The sequence below is a fragment of the Lissotriton vulgaris genome, chromosome 4_1 (assembly GCF_964263255.1).
Source record: "Lissotriton vulgaris chromosome 4_1, aLisVul1.2, whole genome shotgun sequence".
NCBI classification, from domain to species: Eukaryota; Metazoa; Chordata; class Amphibia; order Caudata; family Salamandridae; genus Lissotriton; species Lissotriton vulgaris.
The window spans coordinates 319486259-319513586 of record NC_141691.1 but is presented as its reverse complement, the minus strand read 5'-3'; the positions used below and the strand labels follow the sequence as shown (position 1 = coordinate 319513586).

The 27328-nt window shown below is 45.9% G+C and overlaps 1 protein-coding gene across 16 annotated transcripts in view; it reads right to left on the bottom strand.

Annotated features, from left to right (window-relative positions):
* Positions 1–27328, bottom strand: part of MAP7D3 (MAP7 domain containing 3) — a 1137171-nt gene that overhangs the window by 624665 nt on the left and 485178 nt on the right. For all 16 annotated transcript variants that reach the window (XM_086918652.1, XM_086918653.1, XM_086918658.1 and 13 more), the window contains one exon: positions 19367–19611. In XM_086918652.1, coding sequence (XP_086774778.1) covers positions 19367–19611 — 245 coding nt within the window. The remainder of the gene's footprint in view (positions 1–19366; positions 19612–27328) is intronic.

Below are 27328 nucleotides of genomic sequence, written 5' to 3'. Positions count from 1 at the left end.
CTGACGGAAGGAGACAGAAGTCTGGCATGTCAGATCAACTTGTACTTCTATCATATCTGATATCTGATGTTTAGGAACTATACTATCTGGGCGGAAAGGTCTCTAGGGCAGAAGCTATTCTATGCTAACTGTGGATGCGTGTATGAGCGCCTGAGTGTCTACATGTGAAGCGTGGGGGCTCGGGGCCTTCCATGGAAGCATGGCAACGGAGGCTATGAATTACTTGCATTAAGACAGGTCGGCCCTTTGGCTCTGCAGCTGGGGAGGATGTTTACAGGATCTAGTAGGCAGGAATGCATTCTCGAGGAGCGAAACAGATAACTCGAAGGTTATAGTCAGTCTTGGCAGAAAGCAGGCTTGAGCTGAGCGCGAGGGGCCGCACGGAAAGTAGGACAGAGTTCACGGGTACAGAGGTAGCCTGGGCAGAGTCAGGAGCCACAAAAGAGGTTCAGATGGCAGGAATTCAGGGCCTACTCTTGCTAGAGCAGGAAAAATATGAAAAGTGTACTACAAAAAGACGGTGGCATAGCATACTTAGGAACGGACTACATAATCCATTCATGGTGGATCTGAAAGAGGACAAGTTAACGGTGGACGCAAATGTATTTGCGTCTTCATAGCTGGCACAGGAGGGAAGTTACATGCACTTTAAGCTGGTACATGGAGTCGGTGGGGTACGCGCTAGGGAACACATCATGGCCAAAATTTAATTTTCCTCATTCCCTCCTTGTTCCCTACGGACCCTTCATGAAATATCGATCCTCATGAATCGATCAGTCTGTTCTTGCAACATCATCTGTTCTTCTTTCTTTCGGTTACGTTTTGAGAGGAAACTGGAATGTTCAATACAAGAAGTGGCACACAGTCCACAAATTGCTGGCCCACACTGCAGGCACAGGCAGCAACTGAATACTAGGACTAGGCCAATGCCTAGGAAGGATAGGATCTTCCATCCCCAAGCTGTTAACGTTGTCCAGAACCAACCGGACCAAGTCCAGGTGCCTGGATTCTGATGTATCTGATTTGCAATTTTATGAAGACGGGTGATAGCTTGATATACAGATGGTGCATTTTGTGGAATGAAAACACAGCAGCTTGACCCGATGACCTTACAGGCTCCACCTCTATCTGCCAAGATGACGTCAATTACAAGACGATTCTGAAGGACAACAACCCGCATAGCGGACTGCTCTTCTGTTAAGTTACCTAAGGCGGAGGTAGTTTCATTTACTACTGCTTCAAGTGTTCTAGTTAATCTGCGTATTAATTTACTATTCTGGACAGGTCCTAAAAAGAAAAAGAATCCTTTATTAAAATCAGTGTACTGTTCCCATGCCGTTTCTGTGTAGTCGACAAGTGGGGCATCTCTTCTGGGTCTATTCTTTACTAGATTGCTATTTCTATGGTAATCAGGAGGAGCTAGAAAAACAGGTGGCAGAAGGAATGCAATGTAACAGGTACCATCCCAATCTGGAGGTAGACGTATGTATGCGGTATGACCGCAAACAAAATAAGAATGACTGATAGCTTTAAAAGATGATTTTCCATCATCACTGAATTCGACCACAGTAGTGCATTTACTATGACCTAAGTGTACTGAACCTTTCTTCTTGATACATAATTCACCAGTGACTGGTAGTACTGACATAATGGGCAGAACGGGTGTGGCTTCGGATTCGACAGTAAGAATCATAAGGCTAATTGTATAATTACCTAATCCATATACTTCATTTTCTAGATCAGTTCCTATTCTAGTGGGAAGTCCCTCCTTATCTGGGTAACAGACGTCTAGTAGGACCAAGTTCAGGTTTCCCCAAACCCAACCTCCATCGAAAACAGCAATGTCGGGATCTAAAGAATTAATTATTTTAAACCATGCTCCGCAGGAGCCATTGTGAGTGAACGGGTACGGAAAGAGAGGCAGAGCTCCCTTGTAATTCTGGTAGGGAGGGAGTCGGCCACATATCCAGCAATTTGTAGCATTGTTAGTTTGATGAGAATGATGTAACATACTAATGAATGTGTTGTTGCGCAGCGCAAATCTGTAGGAAAGCTCGTGAGGAGGTAACTCACTAAAAGTGTGTTCAGCAGATACATTGTAAGCAGATTGTTCACGCTTGAAAATAGAATAGTAGATAGGTAATAAGATGCTGGCAACAATAATAAAAATGCTGAGAATAAACATTATTATAAGCGTCACTATGCAGTGACTACGAAGTGATTTGCAATATGTACGTTTCGTTGCTTCTCTCTCTCTATCTCGATCTAGGGGATACATGTCAGAAACTATTTAACCGATTCACCTAGGGGAGGACTTAAACAATTAAACTGTCTGACTTGCTAGATCGCAATTTCATACGATATTGTTCTTGAGGAGTTTTTTCTCGTTTGGATTCGGTAAAGTCTTTGTTAACACAGTCTTTGGTGGGGGTGGGTGAGTCTTGTTCCGGTTTCAGTCCTGGGAATGTTTTGATATGGCTTAGGTGGACCCACCCCTTTCTGCCTTCCAATTTGACTGCGGTCCTTGTGGTAAGAAGAACGGTCTTCGGAGACTTCCAGCGGGGCTCCAACGGACTTTTTCTGTCGAAGTTGCGGACGAGGACAGTATCCCCGGGACGGACGTCGTGAGGCTTCACATCAGTGTTGTCAGGGAAGGCTGCGGCAACCTGTGAACGACATGATTGGAGTGCAGACATCAAGGAGGCAAGGTAATCTGTCAACATATTAGAATCAACATCAGTAATCTTTTTAGGAATGGGCGTCCCCCACATATTCGGTGGTCTGCCAAAGACCACTTCGTACGGAGATAGCCCTGATCTCGAATGGGCGACCATTCTCATATAGAATAGTGCCACTGGCAGGGCGACTATCCAGTCGACCCCTTTGTCCTGACATATTTTGGCAAGGCGGATCTTTAATGTCTGATTATGCCTCTCAACAAGGCCTGCGGCTTCTGGATGTCGGACACAATGGAACTTCCACTGGTATCCCAGTAACAAGGAAACTTCTTTCATTAAGGCAGACGAGAATGGCTGACCGTTATCTGAGTACACGACACGAGGCATGCCGTATCGTGGGAAAAATTCACGAACCAACTGTTTGGCAGTAGTCGGAGCAGTGTAATCTGGGACTGGGTATGCTTCGGTCCAGCGGGACAGAGCACAGACGACTACGAGAACATATTTAAAACCTCGACAACGGTCCATCTGGATATAATCCATCTGGAGGACTTCAAAAGGGTGATCGGGAGGATGAAATCCACCTTGCTCTACAGGGACGCTTTTACCTGGATTGAACTGACAACAGATCATGCAAGTACGCACTTTCTGTTTTGCTGCGGCTCGTAAGTGTTTATTGCTCCAGAGATTTTGTAAACTGTCTAGCATTGCCTTTTCTCCTAGATGTGCAGGACTATGTGCTGTATTTATCATGACTTGAACCATAGAGTCAGGGAGAAACCATGTAGATTTTCCCTTCGTCATCCAACCTTGATCTGTCTGGATCCCTCCTAGTTCGATCCATTTCTTTATTTCGTCTGGAGTAGCATGTGTCTGAATGTCAATAACATCTAGTGTGGGATCTCTGACTGTCATACAGTTTGTCGGATCTGTTGTCTTTGTCGTGTCAGTTGTCTGAGTGTGAGTCAGTGCTGTATGTTTTGCTGTCTGATCTGCCAGGTCGTTACCCTGGGAAACAGAATCTGTGACTTTAGTATGTGCTTTACACTTCATGACGGATATGGCTGAAGGCAGATGTATTGCTTCTAACAGTGCTTGAATGAGAGGACCATGCTGTATCTTTGTACCATGAGAGGTCAGGAAACCTCGTTCCTGCCAGAGCATGCCGAAGTCGTGTACGACTCCGAACGCATAACGGGAATCAGTGTATATGTTAACATTTCTGTTCTTGGCTAGAATACAGGCTCGGGTCAGAGCAATGAGCTCTGCTGCTTGAGCAGACAGTGTATCAATACGATGTGTTTCTTTAACTTCTGTTTCAGTGGTCACTGCATACGCGGCCACTAACTCTCCTGTACTTGTTCTCATGCATGAACCATCCACATAAAGTGTCAGGTCTGGATTTGTCAATGGAACATCTGTTAAATCTCGTCGGGGTTTTGTTACTGCATTAATGATCTCTATACAATCATGTGGAGCTGGATCTGTCATAACTGTAGGTAACAGTGTTGCTGGGTTCAAGATACTGCAGCGTCTGATTTCTATGTGTGGCTGGAATAATGTCAATTCGTAACCTGTCAGTCGTGCTATAGTCAAGTGTTGAGTCTGGGTTCTGTTTAACAGAACCTCTACAGAATGTGGAACTTGTACTGATAACTGATGACCTAGAACAATTGAGTCGCTTTGTCTGATTGCTAACGCTGTTGCTGCTACTGACTTTAAGCACGCAGGGAGTGCCTGGGCTACTGAATCCAATGTACTTGAAAAATAAGCGCAAGGCTTATGTGAACCTGCTTGATCTTGAGTGAGGACAGACAATGCTGTACCGTCACGTTCTGTAACAAAAAGTGTAAACGGTTTGCTGTAACATGGTGTCGCTAAAACTGGTGCTTGGCATAATGCTTTCTTTAATTCCTCAAAGGCTTGTGTGTGTTCCTGAGTCCAAGGGAGGACAGTCGAAGTCGCTGCCTCCTGTGTCGTTAACTGGATGAGTGGTTTAGCTAGAAATGCATATTGAGGAATCCATTGTCTGCAGTACGAGGTGAGGCCTATGAAGGCCCGCACTTCCTTTTGTGACTGGGGTCGAGGCATGTTTACAATTAACTGAATGCGATCGGGAGTGAGCTGTCTCCCCACTTTGGACAGCAAGTGACCCAAGTACACAACTTGCTGAACACAGAATTGAAGCTTCGAAGGAGACACCTTGTGTCCCTTGTCAGCCAGGAAATGCAAAACTGTTAGTGATGCTTGTTCACATTCGGGCTCACTTCGTGCGGTGATCAATAGATCATCGACGTATTGCAGTAAGGCGGTATTAACTGGCATTTGAATACAATCTAGTTGTCTTTTCAGTGCTTGACTATAGATGCTGGGGCTTTCTGTAAATCCTTGAGGTGCGCGGGAAAATTTGAAACTTCGTCCATTTAAACTGAATCCGAAGAGATATTGGCTCTCCGGATCAAAAGGTACACTGAAGAAAGCGTTCTTGAGATCGATTACGGTAAAGAACGTTGCTTCTGAATCAATAGCAGTCAATAGGGAAGAGATATCGGGGACCACAGGGTACTGTGGTACAATGCATTTGTTCAGTTCTCGAAGATCAATCACCAGCCGATATACTGGCGGTGCATTGCGGTCTGTACGTTTAAGAATTGGAATGATGGGTGAATTACAGATATTGGAGTCGGTCTCTACGACCACTCCTTGAGCAATAAGCTCTTCAATGATTTTCAGTAAAGCCACTACAGCATCGGGTGGTAACTTGTATTGTCTGATTCTGGGTAGAACAACTCCTGTCTTGAGTGTAACACGATATGGAGTGATATGCATACAACCTACATCAGCTGGGCCTTTTGCCCATAAATGATCTGGTACATTTTTCAATCTGACATCAAAATCACGTAGAACATAATGACCCTTGAAATCCCGTAGAAAGAGTCTGACTCCCTCCGGGGAACAGCATATTATAGCTCCTAGAGCCTTCAGTGTTTTAATTCCTAACAGATTTTCTGGACATGATTTCGTAAGTAACAAATCTGTAACTCGAGATAATGGACCCACAGCTAGTGGTACTGGTTCTGATACTTCATTTACAATAGGCTGTCCTGAAAAACCAAGGGAAACATTCTGTGAGCCTGAGAGGGGTGCCCCTGGGACTTCATTGTGACTGATGGTAGTGCGACTTGCCCCTGTGTCAATTAAAAACTTTCTGTCTTTTCCTAATACGTGACTGTGTACATAAGGACCTTCTTGATCTACAGGAATTTCAATAAGAGGCAAATCACCTTCCCTCTCTAGGCTGTTTCATGTGTATCGCTGATAATCTGGATATGCCGACTGGGCATACTGGTACATCTGTTGTGAGACTTGCCGAGTTGCGGCAGCGGGCTGTGTCTGAGCATGCTGTGGCTGCGGTACTGCTACTGTCTGTACTGTGTGGGACTGATCATGCATAGGCTGTTTATTCTGTATTGGCTGTTCGTTCTGTGAGGTCTGTTGATGACCCTGTTCATGTCTAGGCGGATGCGGTCTTTCTTTAGTTTTACCTGTCGCGATGTTATGTTTCAGGACTGGACATTCATGTACGTAGTGACCTGGCTGCTTGCAATAATTACATGTCCCTTTGATGGGAGCGGCAGAATGATTGGTCTGGGCCCCACCTTTTCTATGACCGTCGGCTGGGATCGTTTGTGCTACTAGCATTTTCATTTTCGTGTCTTTCATACGTTTCTGTTCCTGATCTTGTTCTTCCCTAATTCTGTTCTGGTGATATTGTAACATTTGTAACATCTGGGATGGCGTGTTTGCCTGCCAAGTACTTTCAACTTTGTATACTCTATTTTTGACTAATGGTAGGGCATTCTCTACTAATTTTGTTACAAAAAGGTGTGGATATGACTCGCTGCTAATCTTTAGGCCACTATTGATGATGAAACATTTCTCAAATCTTGAATAAAAGTCGCTAGTATCTTCATCTTGTTTCTGTTTACAGGACGAGATTGCGTCCCAATCTTCCTTTCTAGTTGTCAATAATCTTGGCAAAACCTGTACTATTAAACCTGGTAATGCTTTGGTCTTATCCCCAAGGCCTAACCCTGGGACTCGTTTGCTTTCTTCGTCTTCTATTTCTGCCCATGCTATCTTTGACTCTCCCACCTCCCAATCTTTTTCCTTTAATTTCTCGTAAATGCCCGTGGGCAACAGTACTTTTAACATTTTCATAATATCATCATACGTGTAGTCTCCCATCAGTAACATGTCTTTAAGCTCTCTGTGAAAACCTGCAGGGTCTTTATCATGGCACGGAACTAGTTTCTTCATTTCTAACAGTTCTAACTTAGTCAGTGGTGTGTGAACATACACACGCTTCAAGCGTTGGTCCGTACCCATAACTGGGTGTACTTCTCGTAAGGGGTTCTGACTTTCAATGCCACTACCGCATTGCATGTGGTACGTTTTTCTTTCTGGAGGCGGGGCGGGAACATATTCAGAACTTATGAAGGTGTTATACTTACATCGTTGTTCTAGAATTATTTGTATTAACTTGGTACTAAAACCTCTCCATCTATCCTTGAGTAGTGCTTCTAATGTTTCGTGTAAGGGACCTGGATCAGAATGATGGTTTCTGAACTTGATGAGGAGGTGCTGAATCATGTATACACCTGCTATTTTCTGCTCTTCCGGGGAAAGGTTCAAGAATGTCTGTACTAACGTGTCATCATTATACATGTCTGGGTTTTCGGCCCATAATACAGCTGACCGGGCTAATTCCTGTTCATCCATAGAATTAAGTACATGGTACCCCATTCGGTCTCGAAGCCTTTTATCAGTTTCCTGGAACTGATGTTCAGAAGAATTCGGATTTGTTAACTCAGAGAGAAAAACTCTCTTGCTTTCTGGACGGACACCTTTCCTAAGGTAGGCTCCCCTACCTACATATGCTATAGTATCTGTAGACTTTCCTGATGCTTCATGTTCATCTTCCTCCTCGGAGGAAGTTTTATCATTCTCTTCCTGGTGTGCAGTCAATACTGCCTTTCTAATTTTCTGGGACATACTGGCTATGCAAGTCCCCTTGTCATGTTTTCCATCGGCTATATTTTGACCCCACTTGTTTAATGCGTCTAATTCACTTTGATCTGTCCCGGGCCTGTCTCGTTCTCTTATTACACAATTTATGAAAAATCGTAATATCAGTGCTTGAGTGTCAACTTTCTGTTTATGCATGGCATCTTTAACACTATCAGGGTCTTCCCCTGTGCGTATAAACTTATATAATCTGTCGAGGACTTCCTTCATTCCTACATAGCATAGCAAGCTATCGGTGGCAGATCTTAATCGTAGTGATGCTAATATCATTAGATCGGTTCTTCCGGGGACTGGATCATATCTGCAAACTGACATTTTCTCTTTAAATGCGTCAAGACGCGTCGAGTGGGGAGACTGGAAAGGATTCTGCGTGTCCCTTAAATTGAGTCTGTGTGTCAATGGCGGGGTCTGAGGACCCCCAGTTGCACCTCCTGAGGCGGATGCTTGGGTATTATCTCTCCGCGGAGTCTGTATCTGGACTTGAATTTGTCTTTTAGTAAGATCAGGTAGTATTGGTTTCGGTAGGTCAGTCTTGAGTGCAGGAAGTGGCGGAGCTGGCGGAACAGGGGAGGTCTGTCGCGGTACCGGCGGAACATTATCTGGGGGTGCAGTGCCACCCCCATCCCTGTCAGTAGGCAGGGCACGAACAGGCAGATTGGTGTAAGCTGGTGCTACATCCTCTAAATATGAATTTAGGAATATGTCTTTAGTAGTTTTATGCATTACTTTAGTTGGAACTAATGGTGTCGGTAAGTTTTTCGGTATTTCTGAAATGGCTTCAGATGTGCCATCTGCTGCAAGATACATACCGTTTACTAAATTATTTCGGGCACGGTCTATTTGTTCTGTTTTTACTCGGATCCCTTCAGTAACTAATTCGTTTTCTTGGTCTTTTTCTGATTCTTTAAGTCTGTCTTCTTTACGGAGTGCTTTGTCAGCACGCTTACGTGATTCCTTACGCCAAAATTCTATGGCGTCCTTCTGATATTGTCTGGCTTTCTTTTTCCATAACGCTTCTTCTACCCTCATGATGCACTCGGCATCCCATGTTCCGGTAACAGGCCATCTGTGTCTTTCGTCTAAGTGTTTGGTGTAATCGGCCCATAAATCTAGATATAATATGGCATCTATGCCATGTTTCTGATACATAAAATTGCCTGGAGTGTCCCTAGGGGGGATAGGAATTTCTTCCTCCAGTAACCCTTTCCTAGTTCCTATCTGTTTTAACTTATTGAAAAACGGCATCCTGCTTACTTATTACTGAACGCTAGATCTTTATTCCTTAATACCCTTGACAGCTATATTATACGAGAAATACAATAATACACGTTTAAACAGTCACATTCATACCACAACATTAATCACATAAAAAACATTGAAGACATAGATAACTACCCCCTATACTGGATGTACTGCTCAACAGTACAGATACACTGGTGTAACAGTGCAGAAATTCGGAATACTTGATATACTGCTAAACAGTACAGATACACTGCCTAAAAACAGTGCAGACCGGACTTGCGTACCCAAACCCGTCTAGATACGACCCAGCAATGGTACTCACCGGGAAGCACGGAAACAGAAGGCCTCGGAAAACTCGACTGGACTCGACACTTCGGAAAACTTCGGAAAATTTCGGAAAACTTCGGAAAACTGGTGGGCCTCTTCACACCTCGGACCTTGCTTCTTTCGGCTGGGCTCTGGTCGGGATCCTCCGCACTCCTCACCGCCTCGTCTGGGCACTGATCGCAGTCTTCGTCACCTCCGTGGGTCAGAGGGAGATGCAGGAAATCCTGCCAGTACACGTGTGTTCCATCTAACTGATGGCAGGGGACAGAGTTTGCAACGCACCAACCGGCGCGTGAGGTGGGGGAGGGGTCCCTATTCGGGCGCCAAAATGACGTAAATAATTAATTTACTCTCTTAATTTCTATGCAGGTAAGTACTTAATCAATAATAACTCAATCAGAATGAAAAAAACAGAGTCCGTGGTGTTAGAGTTTCTAAGGGTTTTATTCCTCATAAAGGAATCAGGATATCATGTTCTGACCACCACAGGGGTGTCAGAAGGGATAGAGCGCTCTCGTTTATTGACAATACATAGCTTATATACTTGATTTATACCATAAAGAATAATGTAAGAGGCGTAACAGCTGAGAGAAGACAAGATAACATTATACACGTGATACCAATACATCATCAGGAGGCGTAAACTAGGCGTGAACTAGAGGTGTGTGCTAGAAACGTCACTGATAGGTGACGCGAGTGGGTGGCACCAAGGGGTGGTGCTAACAGAATGTTGCAATGTCAGCAGAAAATCGGAAGCTTGGATGCGCGCGCAGCTGCATGACGTGTGATTGACGGGGTGCAGGGGACTTGACATTTACACTGACGGAAGGAGACAGAAGTCTGGCATGTCAGATCAACTTGTACTTCTATCATATCTGATATCTGATGTTTAGGAACTATACTATCTGGGCGGAAAGGTCTCTAGGGCAGAAGCTATTCTATGCTAACTGTGGATGCGTGTATGAGCGCCTGAGTGTCTACATGTGAAGCGTGGGGGCTCGGGGCCTTCCATGGAAGCATGGCAACGGAGGCTATGAATTACTTGCATTAAGACAGGTCGGCCCTTTGGCTCTGCAGCTGGGGAGGATGTTTACAGGATCTAGTAGGCAGGAATGCATTCTCGAGGAGCGAAACAGATAACTCGAAGGTTATAGTCAGTCTTGGCAGAAAGCAGGCTTGAGCTGAGCGCGAGGGGCCGCACGGAAAGTAGGACAGAGTTCACGGGTACAGAGGTAGCCTGGGCAGAGTCAGGAGCCACAAAAGAGGTTCAGATGGCAGGAATTCAGGGCCTACTCTTGCTAGAGCAGGAAAAATATGAAAAGTGTACTACAAAAAGACGGTGGCATAGCATACTTAGGAACGGACTACATAATCCATTCATGGTGGATCTGAAAGAGGACAAGTTAACGGTGGACGCAAATGTATTTGCGTCTTCATAGCTGGCACAGGAGGGAAGTTACATGCACTTTAAGCTGGTACATGGAGTCGGTGGGGTACGCGCTAGGGAACACATCATGGCCAAAATTTAATTTTCCTCAATGATATGACTGATCACTTGGTTTGTTTGATGGTTATCCACAAGCAGCTGTTCTGGATTTTGTTGACCAGTTTTTGAGCAAGCTTTAATTAATTGAGTTTGTATTCCTCACACACGTGACTCATGCCCTCTCTTGTCTCATGGAGACTGTAGCACCCACTGACATAGCGTACCACATGTCAGTCTGACCAATAGAATTGGCTGATAGACCTCACAGGTTCTTTTGTGTTATTCAGAGTTTGGTTATGACCTTCGGGATGAGAGAAAGGGAGGAAAGACGTACACAAACCCTCCTGACTAGTTGATCAAAAGGGCACTCCCTTTCGACCTTGGTCAGTAGTATCTTGAGGCGAAGTCTTGCCTTTTTTTGTTTGTGTCGTCTGCGAATAGATCAATGCTTAAACGACCCCATTGTCGGAAAATATCTTCGACGACTTTGTCGTTTAGAATCCAGTCCTGCTGGTTCTCAAAGTGACGACTGGGAGCGTCTGCTTGTGAATTCTGCTCCCCCGGTAGGTGTATTGCTGTTATCAGCAGATTCCTCACAAGGAGCCAATTCCAGAGAGCTTGGGCTTCCAGAGGTAGGGACCTCGATCGAGTCCCTACCTGCTTGTTCAGATAGTATGGTTGTATTGTCCTTCTGTACTAGAATGCAGTTGGTCTGAATCGAAGGGCGGAAGGCCCTGAGAACTACATGCACCGCTCTCAGCTCCAGCATGTTGATGTGATACAATTGTTCTTTGGTTGACCATCGACCTTGAATCTGGAGGGATCCCATGTGTGCTCCACAACCCTGGAGGGAAGCAATGACCGAGAGGGAGGTGTCTGATGGAATGGAACCCCTACCAGCAGATTTTCCTCTCGCATCCACCATGGAATTTATGCTCTGGCAGCTTTCAACAGATGTATCCTTTCGTCCCACCGAGCCTTTCGCTAATCTCACTTGTCCTCCAGATCCTGCTGCAAAGGGCACATCCTCAGCCAGGCGTTGGGGACAAGAAAAATGCTAGATGCCATCGACCCTAGGAGAGAGGAGACCTGATGGACCGAAGGTACATTGCTGCGCTCTTTGTTGCAGAATTTGTTGCACTCCATCGTGATAGATGACAGTCTCTCCTCCGAAGGAAACACTTTTCCTATTGCGGAGTCTATTGTTGCACCCAGATACTGAATTCTTTGCGTGGGATGCGGAGTCGATTTTTCGAAAATTGACGTGGAGACCCAGCTGTTGGCAAAGGTCTAGACATTGTTGATAGTGGTTCCTCAGGCTTTGGGGAGAAGGACCTTTCAGAAGCCAGTTGTCAAGATAAGGTTAAACAAAGATGCCTTTAAGCCGTAGAGCAGCTGCTGCTACTGCCATGCACTTTGTAAACACACAAGGAGCCGACTTCAACCGTAAGGGCAGTACTTTGAATTGATAATGGGTCGATCCCACCAGAAACCACAAGAACTTTCTGTGATGTGGGCTGACTGGGACGTGAAAGTATGCATCCTTCAGGTTCAGCAAACACATCCAATCCCCTTGTTACAGATGTGGATATATTTGATGGAGAGCCAAAATGCAAAACTTCTTTTTCCTGATGGATCTGTTGAGGGCCCTAAGATACAAAATGGGTCTGTATTCTGATTTCAGACCTTTCTTCATCACTAGGAAGTACCTTGAATATACCCCTTGACTTTGTTGCGATATAGGAACCTCCTTGATGGCTGATTTTCGCAGGCGGATGGTTACATACCTGTATCTGGTGGCACATGGTTTTTACTGGAGGGATCGTAGGAGGCAGATGCCGAAAACGTAGTGAATACCCATTCCTCAGCGTAGCTAACACCCAATTGTCTTTTGTGATACCACGCCACTCTTCCAGATGGTTAGCTATACTTCCCCTCACTGGAGTGGGAAACGGCGATGGGGAAAGTGGACACTCATTGCTCAGTTGGAGTTTTTGCTGAGGCAGTATATTGATGAGGAGCTCCTCTTCATCTGGGAGCATGACGTCCCTGATCGTGTGATCTTGATTGGCTCTGCTGATGTTGGTGCCTCTGCCACTGAGGAGTTTGAACCCTCTGATGGAAGGGCCGCTGATCGTATGGCCTGTATCGGCACCTGAACTCATTTCTTTTTTCAAGCCTAACCGCCTTCAGGGTATCAAGCTTCGTCTTCCTCCTTCACATTTCCTCATCTGTGTGAGTGCCAAATAAGGAGGACCCTGAGAAAGGGAGGTTTAGTATTTGTGACTGAGCTTCCGGTTTTAGCTCAGTTAGTCGGAGCCAAGATGACCTTCTGCCACAGATTTTGCGTGCATAGGAGTGCGTAGAAAGTGTTGATCCATCAGCTGCTGCGCTGATAACCTGGTTTGCCACCAAGCTTCCTTCCAGCAATATCTCCTAAAAATCCCTGCGGTCTTCCTTGGGTAGCTTATCTGTGAACCTTTGAAGCGAGTCCCACAAGGATCTATCATAGCGCACAAATAGCGTTGGAGACCTTCAACATGGAGGTTGACGTGCTGCAGACTTTTCTCCCCCACGAATCCTGTGCTCTGCTCTGCTCTCCATATCAGGTGGGACTGTTCATGAGGAGGCCACTGCATGTGTCTTTTTGGCAACTGCAATAATTACAGTGTTAGGAGGTGGGTCAGAACCTAGAAATAATGGATCCTCTTCCAGGGGGTCTATATTTTTTCAAGATCCTCGCTGGTGCGGTCTAGTGTGTTGCCGGCATAAAAAAAGTGTCCATCACCGGGTGGAGGAGCCCTGGCACTAAGGGTAACAGCGGTCTGGCTGCTGATCTTTGATGTAAAGTCTCAAAAATCACTATGGATGAACTTTGTTGACAAAGCATAACAATGTTCAACTTAGCTGCCCTCAGGCCAGAACATCCTGGAAGGTATGTGCGTCATCCACTGGAGAGACCCTCGGCGGTGGGCTGTCAGTTAGAGTCGGAGAGTACTCCCTCTTCGAAGACTGGGTAGAAGAGGGAGTATGACCTCGAGACGTACATCTCCTTCTTGAAGAGGGTGCAGGAGTATGTGCACGATCTCGACCCCTCGATGGAGTAGTAGGAAAGCCATCTACAGCTTGTACCAGTCAGGTCAGAGGAGACCTGTGTAGGGGACTGGAGTAGTCCTGAGTACCTCGTGCTTGTGCTGTACCAGATTTCTGCCAGTGATGCAGAGGTAACATCCACCTAGTAGAGAGGTGCACAGATGGAGATTTCTGGCTCTTTTCTCATGCAGGAGACTCAGAGCGTGAACGGGGGCGTACAGTAAAGACACCGGACTGCTTGACGACGGGATAACCAACTCCGGTGACCTTGAGGATGACGACGAAGAGCGCGTTGAAACAGTGTGATGGGTCGACGCCGAATGGTGAGGGTGCCTCGAAGTTGAACGTGGAGTCACTGTGTACTGAACCAGTGCTGGCGATTTTACCCTAGACGTCGGTGATGGTGATAGAGAAATGCTCACTGGACGCGAGGCAGACCAAGACCGATGTCTTGACATCGAAAGTCTCCCCGATGTCGATCGTTCTCTGGGGGCAAATCAGTGCCTAGTGTTGATCGCTGCCTGGTTGACGACGATGGAGGTGTTAGTCTCGACGTCGAACATCCCCAAGTTGGCGCCAACGGAGTATTATCTCTCGACGTCGAGCACCCTTGAGAAAGTGCTGACTGAGTCCTGTGTCTCGACGTCGAACGCCTCAGAAATGAAACACCGACGGAATCTTGTGCCTCGACGTCGAACATCTATGTGAAGGTGTCGATGGAGTCTTTTGCTTCAACGTCGATCGTCTACGAGAGGACGCAGATGAAGTCGATTGTCTATGAAAAGATGCCGACAGAGTCTTATGCCTCGACATCAAACGCCTGAGAGAGGACGCCGACGGAGTCTCATGCCTCGACGTCTAGCGTTATGCCAACGCTGACGGAGACCTACTCCTCGACATTGAGCATCGCCGGCTTGATGCCAACGGAGGGTGTGTTACCTAGTGACTAAACATCGAAACTGTTGTCTTCGATCTTGGAGTCATTTGGTTCACCGGCACCTTCGAAGGCTTCGGCGAGGATATCAGTTTTTTCGCCGCTGGTAAATTCTACGCCAATGGGGAACAGATCGGGATCTTGCTTCTCGACGTCTATCTAGCCCTCTTTTTCTTCTGTCTCACTAGAGACCTTCCTCTCTCAGAAAGTCCACAGAGACTAATCCTTTCTCCTTGAGAGTTCTCCTGGACAGCTTCTTGTAATGCTGACACTCCTCTGGGGAATGAGAGTCAGGAAGGCAGAGAATACACACAGAATGTGTGTTAGATCTGGCCTTCTTCTTATCACAGGAGTGGCAAGGGTTAAAAAGAGATGGCATTATGACAGAAAACAAATCACTGTCAAAAAATGGTTGTACCACACTCCAAGGCCTAAAAGACGTTGAGTGAAAGGTAGAAAACCACAATAAAGTGTAGAACTATTTGACAAGAAAAGTCAAAAAGTCAGAGCTGTGACTTCCAGGGTCGTGACTGAATGAGCCGAAAAGAACAACTAACCTGTCACCCGAGGCATGATGGTAAGCTAGGGGTCATGGCAGCCTTAAAGGCACTGTGCCAGTTTTTGTGTTGCAATTTTTTTATTTTCTATGCTATTGGTTTTCAATGCAGCCTGTAGGCCAACAATGCTTGCTCTTTTGCAGTTTATTTTAAGTCTACTCATTAAAAAAAGTTCAAGTAATACTTGCCCTCCTATGGTCTATGTCTATAGTATGTGAATGCAAAAGCAGTTATTTGTTGTTGCATTGATTAGCCCTCCTTTATAGGGGCTGTATTGGGGTGTGAAAAAAGTATCATATATATAAATATATATATATATATATATATATATATATATATATATATATATATATATATATATATATATATACACACATATATATATATACACATATATATATATATATATATATATATATATATATATATATATATACATATATATACACATATACACACATATATATATATATATGTATGTGCTAACCTGTAGTTGCAACCTGCGTTACGTGGGAAGCACCAAATTGCCTGTACATAAAACAGTATTACAACATATCAGGGCAATTTGCAATAAAGATGAAAGCTACCCAGTAGCACAACATTTTCAGCAGAGCCACAACAGTGACCCCAAACATTTGAAATACTTTGCAATAGACACTGTTACGTCTCAAGAAAGAGGGGGGGGATAGGGAGAGCAAACTGAGGAGATTGGAAACATCATATATAGACAGGCTTGACTCAAAGCACCCCAATGGTCTTAATACCAGTGAAGACCTTTATACCTTCCTTTGAACACTTGTACAGAAGAACTTGCAGGATAACACATCATATTGAATATATATTTTACTATGAAATGACATGATGAATTTAAATGTACGGAATGTGATAAGGGATTGTGCAATCAGAGGTAGATATCATTCATCCAATGTAAATAGGTGTATATATGAAGTGAAGTGTATGATTTTGTATAGATGAGGTAGTATTGGTTTATATATTTATTAAGGATGTTGGATTGTAGATTCCTTTTAACCATTATATAGAAAGTATATTTATTTTTGATACTTCGGATATTTATGATGGTTTTAATTAAGGATTGATCCTGGCAACTATGAATTTTTATAAACTAATTTTACTGCCCTGTCGATACCATGCACTTTAACTTTAGAATACACAGTATTCTCATGATTGAATGTCGCCTTGCTGGCAAACTCTGATGATTTTTACTTATACTTATCTCTTAAATGTTTTGAGCACTATTTAATTTGATTTAGGCACTTGATAGGTTGAATGGGAATAATACGAAGACTTGGTTAAGGTACTAATGGCATTTATGCTGGAATAAATCTGCAAGAATATGAGGAGCTAGCGGAGTAAATTCCATTTATGGAATTAATTGGATTAATTTGAAAATGTAATTTCTGAAATTTCCATATTGTACATTTTTATTTGACTATTTTACAGCCAATATGTTTTCTTACATGCATTATGTACCAAACGAAAGTATGTCTTCCATGTCCATTAAGGGGCTGCTTTTGCACATGCACTTTAAAAAGCGATGGGTGAAGCCTTTAGGCTGTCATGTGATCAAGGGAGGGATCTCCCGAAACGCGTAATGGCGGCAATGGCTGATTAAAGAGTTTGCATGAATTTTGGGTCCACCCTCGTTCTTTCCGTGTCTCAGAGTGGAGTAAAGGCGAGATAATCTGGAATAGATATATATATATATATATATATATATATATATATATATATATATTTATATTTATATTTGTGCAGGTTCCATATCCAAGTTAACAAAAACCACAGTCCTCGTGGAGAATGAAGATATAGACACGGTCCTCAGATTTGTGCAATAGTTTATTTTCGGTGCTCAAGCGTCACGACGCGTTTCGGTCCCTCCTCGGACCTTGATCACATGACACAGTGTAATCAATCACATGGGTTTAAATGCTGGTTAGGTTTGATGACATCAGCATAGTACCATAGACATAGAAAAGTTTTTCAATAAAACAGTGACCCTAAATACATTGCAGTCAAAGTACATTATGTCAGTAACAAAGGTACATAAACAACCCAAGTTTAAAAAAAGAATGTTATAAAGTGCAGCAGTGATGTAAAACAAGGTAAAAACTTTGAATCGCCTTGTCAGAAAAGTGCTTGTGCAAGTGCAAAATAGACCGGATTAAAATATCTAAAGTGCGCTGCGATGTTAAACAGGAGTCTTCACAATTTTGAGCCCAAAATTGGTTGCATGTAACGTGCATTGTTAATCACATGTGTCATGGTATAAATACCAAATTGTGATAGTTTCAAATGTGCGAAGCACAAGTGTAACAGATTTAAAACTAACGGTATGAATACCTTACCATGATAGAAAATGCACTATGTTACAAGACTTAAAAATAATAAGATTGTACAGGAGAAAATTGTGTCTAATTATAGACATATGGAGCCCCAATAAAACAAATCAGAAGAGACATAATTAACAGTTTCAGTTTCATGGCTAGAACTGTGGATACAACCAACTAATAAGTTGAACAGGAGGGAACCCACCAACCTTGGTTCATAGTCTGCCCATATTGTGCCATTTGTATCCTAATAGTAAAAAACCTCATGTAGTTAGTTGTGCTCATTGTTTCGTCGAGAAGCTGCTCACAAATATCTGTTGCATATATAATTATATACACTAATTATATATTGTGATGTATGCTGTTTGTTTGAATAAATAGCTTAAAATGCAGGTATCAAAATTATATCCCAAATATCAAATCAGATTAAATATTGATAAAATGTGAGTAATAAATAGGATAAAATAGCATACATTGCTGTGGAGCCAAGTTATATCATGGGTATTAGATTTGCATGGATACATAGACACAAAATGTAAAATGTAAAGCACTTTGCTAGGGTTCGGGTGGTTTTCAATGCATAAAACAATTAAAGACAGCCATTTGGATATTAAACTTAGAAGTATTCAGTTGAAATATGTTTATAGGCATGTTGACAGATCCTCAGTCATATTAAGACCCGTGGGCTGTTTGGTATTCAGCTCGAGGATATATCTCGTTTCCAATTGACGCAATTTTTCCTCGCGATTCCCACCCCTTCTGCTAGCCGGTACTGAGTCGATGACAAAGAAACTAAGTTGCCGGCTGTTGGAATTATGCATGGTCTTAAAATGCCTGGCCACCGGATATGTGTTATCTTGGTTAGTTATGGCCCTAAGGTGTTGTAAAATACGTTTATGTACTGGGAGTTTGGTACTTCCCACGTACATAAGTTTACAAGGGCAAGATAACACATATACTGCAAACTCTGTTTTGCAGGTCAAAAGTTGTTTTATTTTGTGTTTTTGGTGATCAAATGGCGAGGTATAAAATCTCATGTTGGTGCCTTGTTTGCATGCCTTGCATACTTTACAGTTATAGAATCCACTGTGGGTTTTCAGCCAGTCTGTGGACTCTATCACTTCTGGGCTGGTTTTGATAAGTTCATCCCTCATAGATATATATATATATTTTTTTTTTTTATTTTTTTTTAATCATTTCCAGGGTCGGGAATATTCGGTGTTTATGACTATCGAAGAGGATATCCTGGAAGAGAACAGCTGTTCTTTAATATAAACCCTATTCCAAGATGTTCCCTGTGTGTTGTTGCATGCTTGGACAGGCATTGTAATGAATTAACAGGTTTTTTGGCAATGGTGAATGCCAATGAAAACCAGCTAAGCCAAAGGCAACAGCTATGCCTATAATGGGCGAGACCTATTGGCTTTGCCAATGCCTGTTTTCATTTATACTGGACCAAAACAGTGCTATTAAAAATACTCTGATGCAGTCACATATTATCAATGAAAAAGGTACAGTCAAAAAAGTGTATGCCAGCAGAATGGCTCCCCAAGTTCTAATCCATTAAGTTTACGGGTCTGATGTAGTATTTTATTTTTTGAAAAGGCACTCACCTTCTTTGGACTTTGATGCAACTACCATTATGTCCTTCTCAGAAGTTGGCGATGAAACACTCTCTTGTGTTTGTCCTTCATTTTTGTCCTTTGGTTTACTTTCCACATCAGATTTCTTTTTGGTCACATTTAGAACCGTTGGTGTGAGGGGTGGTCGTGGAGTGGGTGGTTGTTTGTGAGTAGCAGAAGATGGCCTCTGCTTCAATAAACTAGGTGAAGGAGGGCGAGTCCTTTGGGCTGGTGGTCTACACAGTAAAAACAAAGACAAAGATGTTTAAGAAAAAGACACTGCTTACCTAGAACAGTTCTCACTCACACACATCAATATAAATGAATACACTCTGAATATCTCTGCCAGCGCGCAGGATGTGGACTTCCATGTTAAAAAGAAAGAATCTTCTACATAGAGCAACAACAATGCTTATGAAAAGGTAGCACTTGCTTTCTACTTCTATTCTTTTACTACATTGGTAATTGATATAAGCCGGAGGAAAACTAAACATGCTTACAATCATATAGCGCTTTATTGCTACAGAAGGATTGCAAATGCTACTTACCAGTATGCATCTGTTCTTGGCATGTAGGGCTGCTGACATTCATATCTGTGCATAGTCCGCCACCTAGTGTTGGGTCCGGATGATTGCACATTGTTGTCCTGGAAGAGTCTTCGAAGTATCACGAGATAGGTGGCTCCTCCCCTGGACTACAGTGCGCATGGGCATCGCCTCCATCCCCAGATTGTTTTTAGCCATAGGCAGAGATGGAGTGAAGAAGTGAATGATGACCATGCTATGAGCATATGTTTGTATATGAATACATACTGCAGCTGCTACAGGCGCCGGGGAGGAGGGTGGGCGATATGAATGTCAGCAGCCCTACATGCCAAGAACAGATGCATACTGGTAAGTAGCATTTGCAGTTCGAGGCATGTGGGCTGCTGAATTCATATCTGTGCATAGAATACATAGCAGTCCCTCCATTAGCGGCGGCCGCCCGTGCCAGCTGCAGCAGTCTGAAAAAGCGTTTTTAGAACAGCCTGACCAACAGCTGCCTGTTGTTTTGAATGCACGTCTACACAGTAGTGCTTAGTGAAAGTATGAGTGGTAGACCATGTGGCTGCTCTACAGATGTCTTCTAAGGGAATGTTACCTAAGAACGCCATAGAGGCCCCCAACTTCCTAGTGGAGTGGGCCCTCGGTGGGATAGTGAGAGTGCGCTTAGCTTTAGCGTAGCAGATCTGAATGCACTTTACTATCCATCTAGCTATTCCTGCTTTGGAGATTGCATTTCCCTTGTGTTGTGTGGCAAAAGCAACAAAAAGTTGTTTGGTTTTGCGGAAATCTTTTGTCCTGTCCACATAATACATCAAGGCCCTCTTCACATCAAGGGTGTGGAGCATCCGCTCCGCCAGCGTCTCTAGGTTTTGGAAGAACACCGGCAATTCAATTGTTTGGTTTATGTGAAACTGCGAGACCACTTTGGGTAAGAACTTAGGGTTAGTGCGGAGCACCACCCTGTTGGCATGTACCTGGAAGAAGGGTTCTTGGATGGTGAGCGCCTGCAGTTCGCTAACCCTCCGTAGCGATGTGATTGCTACCAAGAACGCCACCTTCCAGGTCAAAAACTGCAGCTCGCAAGAGTGTAGTGGCTCAAAGGGAGGACCCATCAGCCTTGTAAGAACCACATTGAGGTTCCATTCCGGAGCTGGTGGAGTCCTTGGTGGAATGACTCTCTTGAGTCCTTCCAGAAAAGCCTTGATAGCAGGGACCTTAAAGAGTGACAGGTGTTGCCTATTTTGGAGGTATGCTGCCATAGCCGACAGGTGAATGCGGATGGAAGAGTAAGCTAGATTACACCGATACAGGTGAAAGAGGTAACATATGATGTTTTGAATGGAAGCGTCTAGCGGGTCAATGCTGTGCTCCACGCAGTAGACGACAAACCTCTTCCATTTAGCCGCATAACAAGCTCTAGTAGTGGGCTTTCTCGCCTCCCGAATGATGTCCATGCAATCGGGAGGAAGATTGAGGTAGCCAAACTCTAGGACTTCAGGAGCCAGATCGCCAGGTTGAGCTGTTGCGGATCTGGGTGCTGAATGTCGCCATGGCTCTGCGTCAGAAGGCTGGGAGTGAGATGAAGCCTTTGATGCGGTACCACGGAGAGTTCCAGAAACGTGGTGTACCATGGTTGGCGAGCCCACGTTGGAGCAACCAGGATGAGAGTCATCGAGTGTTGCCTGAGCTTGAATGCCACCAGCGGTATCAGAGGTGCTGGGGGAAAAGCGTACGCAAATCTGCCTGACCAGTTCATCCACATCGCATTGCCCTGTGATTGGGGGTGTGGGAATCTGGCGGCGAAGCTTTGGCATTTTGCGTTCTCCTTTGTGGCGAACAGGTCGATCTCTGGATGACCCCACCTTTGGAAGTACGGTTGGAGTACTGATGGATGTAACTCCCACTCGTGCATCTGATGGCTGTGTCTGCTGAGCAGATCCGCCATTTGGTTGTCCTTGCCTGGGAGATGTTCTGCCATGAGGAAGATGTTCCTCTGAATGGCCCACTTCCACATGCTCTGAGCCAGATGAGACAGCTGTGGAGAGTGTGTTCCTCCCTGCTTCTGGATGTAGTACATGGCCGTCATGTTGTCCGTCCGGATCAACACGACCTTGTTGCACAGATGTACTTTGAACGCCTTTAAGGCCAGGAAGATTGCCATCAGTTCCAACACATTGATGTGCATCTTCCTTTGCTGAAGTGTCCATAGTCCCTGCACCGTGTAATGGAGTACATGCGCTCCCCATCCCTGGAGAGAGGCGTCCGTTGTCAGGATGATCTGTGGGACAGGCTCTTGGAATGGTCGGCCCCTGCAAAGGTTTTGTGGATTCCACCAATGCAGAGAGTTGTACGCCCGACCGCTCACCAACACTAGGTCTGTCAGTTGCCCATGAGCCTGAGTCCACTGACGTGCCAGGCACTCCTGAAGCGGACGTATATGTAGTCTCGCGTGCGGGACAATGGAGATGCAGGAGGCCATCATGCCTATCAACTGCATGAACACCCTCGCTGGAAGCGAGTGTTGGGGTCTGAATCGTTGGATCAGCGCCTGGATACCGGCGATTCTCACTGAACTCGGCTGCGCAGTGGCTGCCAGAGTGTCGATTGTCGCGCCCAGATACTGTCGCACGTGGGCGGGCTGGAGATGGGACTTTGGGTAGTTCAGAGAGAATCCCAGATCGTGCAGGAGGTGAATGGTGCGTGACACGTGGTCTACGCACTGCTGTTCCGTCTTTGCCTGAATAAGCCAGTCGTCTAGGTATGGAAAGACATGGACGTGCTGGCGACGGAGATGCGCCGCCACAGTCGCTAGGCATTTGGTAAAAACTCTCGGTGCCGTGGTGACCCCGAACGGCAGGACCCTGAACTGGTAATGCTGGTCTAAGATCGTGAATCTGAGATACTTTCTGTGGGAAGGATGCAGGGGAATATGAAAATAGGCATCCTTCAGATCCAGCGTTGCCAGGAAGTCCCCCTGTTGAAGCAGGGGAAGCACTTGCTGCAATGTGAGCATATGGAAGTGCTCCGAGTTGATGTACCAGTTTAGGGGCCTGAGGTCCAGGATCGGCCTCAGCGATCCGTCCTTTTTGGGGATCAGAAAATACAGTGAGTATACCCCCGTTCCCCGTTCTTGCAATGGAACGAGCTCTATTGCCCCTTTTTGCAGCATGACCAGTACTTCTTGCTGCAACAAGGTCAAGTGCTCGTCGGACATAGCACGGCTTCTTGGCGGTATGTCCGGTGGAATGGACGTAAGTTCTAGACAGTACCCGTACTGGATAAGAGACCTCACCCACCTGTCCGTGGTGATGGACCTCCACGCCGGCAGGAACTGCTGGAGTCTCCCCCCGACAGGTGTCGTGTGATCGGGGGGAAGTGACAAGACGTCACTGCTTGTTGGAGGTGGTGGACCTGGAGGCATTGTTTCCACGTCCCCTGCCTTTGATATTATTGCCTCTGTAGCCACCCCTGCCCTTGTTGTTGTTATACGAGGACTGGGTGTTACCCTTGTAGTATTGCGTGGACTGGGATGCCTGGCCTCTCGAGGTGCCCCTTGAATTGGAGCGGCGAAAGGAACCACCCCGAAACTGCTGACTTTGTAAAGCCCCCATAGACTTGGCAGTTTCGGTATCTTTTTTCATCTTTTCTAGGGAGGCATCCACCTCAGGGCCGAACAGATGGTCAGGATTCACTGTTTGACCCAGTATTGTGGTTTGTATGTCGGGTTTGAACCCAGAAATTCGAAGCCAGGCATGGCGTCTAAGTAAAACGCTTGTATTGATAGCTCTGGAGGCAGTGTCTGCCACATCTAGGGCACATTTGATGGATGCATTTGTAATGAGTTTACCCTCCTGAATGAGCATCTCCCCCGCCTCCTTGTATTGGTCAGGCAAGTGTTGCAGGATGGCCTCTAATGTGTCATAATGGGCCCTATCATAACGTGCAAGCAGGGCTTGAGTGTTAGAGATCCTCCAGATGTTCGCTGCCTGTGCAGCAATGCGTTTGCCTGATGCCTCAAAGATCTTGGACTCTTTGTCTGGGGGAGGAGCATCACCAGTAGTCTGCGAATTCGCCCTCTTTCGAGCGTTGGACACCACCAGGGAGTCCAATGGCAAATGTCCCTTAATATACGTGGGATCCGTGGGCGCCGCTTTATATTTCCTGTCGATGCGAGGATTGACCACCCGTGCCCGGGTGGGTTCCTTGAATACCTCCTGTGCATGCTTCAGCACTCCTTTAAGCATCGGTAGTGTCTTGACTTGTTTTTCGGCTACCGAGAAGGTGTCGACCAAGAAATCCGCATCCACTGGGTCTGAGTGCAGTTCGACGTCATGGTTCGCTGCAGCTCTCTCTATTAAAGCATTGAATGCCGCCGAGTCCTCTGTCGGGGACGTCTTTGCGGCGAAAAGTTGAGTGTCCTGGCCCGACTGCGGGTCGTCTGTGTCGCCTCATGCTGTCCAGGGCACATGCTCCTCTTCCGGATCCGAGTACGCAGGATAGTTGTACTCGGCCTCTTCCTCGTCCACGTCAGGCACGGGGGAATGGGCCGGCGAGTGTTCCAGAGCTTGTGGAGACCGAGGTTCCATCAGAGCTGAAGATTCCGCCGAGTACCCTTTGTTCTTGAGTGGAATCCTGAAAGGTTCCATGGCCGGCTCCGACGTAATCTTTCGTTTGAGGAGCGACAATTTTCCGGTGTTGGCGTCGATGATCACCTCACGACGTTCCTCCACCGCCAGCGGTTGGAGCCGAAGCTTCGACACCACCAAGGCAGCCTTCGGCGGCAGCACTTCCTGAGAGTGTCCGCTCTGCTTAGGCGCGAAGGCCTTCGGCGCCGACTTGGGAGGAAGGGTAAAACGAATGGGCGTTTGTTCCTTGGCAGGCTTCGGCGTGGACCTAGGCACTACAGTGTCCTGGCTGGGAACCACAGTGGACTGTTGGATCCGCCGTAAGGATTCTCCCACTTTCTTTGTAAGGGATTCCGAGGGCTGAACAGTCTCGAGTGACTCTTTGTCTCCGAGAGCCCGGTCGCCGGTAGGTCTCTTCTTCGGTGCCGAGGCTCCATGGCCTGGCGCACCGTCGGCGTGACGCTTCTTTGAAGCCGTCTTCGGGTCCGCCACCCCTTTCGGTGCCGGCGCAGCCGCGTCGGGTGCCTTCACCTTCGGCGCCGACCCAGAGGGCTTCGGGTCGGCCATTTTGGCGCGGCTCTTCTGGTCGGCCATTTTGGCGTGGCCCTTCAAGTCGGCCATTTTGGGTTTTGTGGAAGTTGACGCCTCCAGAACCTTCTTCACCAACGCCACTTTCGGTTTCGGTTTCGCATCAGAGGGTGCGAGACCAGGTGGCTTCACTTTCGGTTTCTTGGTAGAAATGTCCGTGACCGGGCCCGCAGGCGGGGACGTAGGACTCATAGTTAGATCTTGGGTAAGGCCCGCAGGCGATCCCTCGACCTGGGCCGTATGACGGGGAGGAACCCCGGAGTCTGGTTGGGGATGCTCTTCCTCTGAGCTATCTCCCATCGTGGCACAAATCAGTTCGTCGTCCCCTACCTCACCGGAGACTTCGTCGTAGGCCTCCTCATCCGCGTCGTAGGTCTCTTCCTCGGACGCGGGGCCAGAGTCCGACCCTTGTACGTCGTCCTCTTCCTCGACCGATTCCTGAAAGATGTCATCAGGTGGGGGGGCCGAAGCCGACAACTGTGCCTGGAGTCGATTAGCCCGGCGAATCTTCAAAGTTTTCTTACTCCTAAACTTTGAACACGCCATGCAGGTGTCTTCACGGTGATCCGGTGACAAGCATGTGTTGCACACGGGGTGCACGTCGAGGTGCGAATATTTCGAGTGACACAGCGGACACTTCTTGAATGGAGTCCGCTCCATAGCAAAGGTTGTAGTGTAGGCCCGTCCGCGTCGAAGCACGTGGAAGGGCAGTAGGAGATCGGAGCTGAGAGTCAGTAAGAAAACCCGAACGCAACTATACCGACGCCCAGCCTAAAGACCTTTTGGTCTCAAGTAAAAATCGAACAACTATCGGTTCCGATGGAGGGAACCGAAAACACATCCGAACCCTATGGCGGAAAAAAACAATCTGGGGATGGAGGCGATGCCCATGCGCACTGTAGTCCAGGGGAGGAGCCACCTATCTCGTGATACTTCGAAGACTCTTCCAGGACAACAATGTGCAATCATCCGGACCCAACACTAGGTGGCGGACTATGCACAGATATGAATTCAGCAGCCCACATGCCTCGAACTAGTTACTTACCTGTAATCCTAGTTCTCTTCTGGGGGTATACTCATTAAAGTCATAAGCACTGAATTATCTCCGCCCATGAGCGGGGACCCGGAACACAAACAATATACATATATATGTGTAAATATAACCAAAAGTACATAGTACTAAGTAATTATAGAATTGTAGAATATGGAAGGAATGGTATCCAGGAACTGTAACCTCTGTCTCCTGTGCAATATAATACAAGGTGAATAACCTGTCTCGATCTTATGCAGGGAAATGTGTCACTAATCGCTACTGCCTACCTGTGTATTGTAATGAAGGAAGCCTCAGAGCCTGGAACTAGAATCAACACTCCTCTAGTTCCAGGTAACAATGATTCAAAGCCGAAACTAGTATCAATGCTCCACTAGTCCCGGTTAGACATCAAGTGAAAAAAGACACACAGACTACCAATGCCTTATCTCCTCCACGCACAGTGTGGAAATAACAAAATAATCTTCCAATGAACAGCTAAACAAATCCCTTGCACTCAGGGAAAACTTTGAGACTCCACTAACAAAAGTAACAAACGCGTGTAACAGCACAAACACGCTTCAGAAATAACGAACGACGAAAAATGCGCACAATCAGAATCCTTTAAGGGACAACAGTACCTTGCTGAAGAAGTACCGACGCCCGGCGAAGACCCGACGGATCCCGCAGCTCGCCACCACCGTGACCCGGAACCGCAACACAGGAACAACTACAATACCGGAACGGAACGCGAAGCGTTCACTGCAGGGAAAGGGGGTGGTTAAATGACGGGTCGGGTCTCTCTGCGCATGCGTGTCTCTTCACGCATGCGCTGTGTGCTTGCCAACCATCAGGGGCTGACGCTTGCCAACCACCCGTTTGTTTGCAGGCACGACACAAAGTGTGCAGATTCTCTGGGGCCTTAAAGGCAAGGTGCCAGTCTGATTTTCTGTACACAGACATTTTTTCATATGCAGCCTTTTTAGGCTAATAACTGTTTACAACAGGTTCTTTGATGAAAATAAAAGGTTTTTCATGGTTATGAAATGCATTTTAGGCTCATGCCTGTTTATTGCATTTATATACAGCATATTGTCATGCTTCCGAACGTGTGTAAGGTTTGGTTTGATTAGCCTATGTATTAATGTTAGGCAGCATATTATGG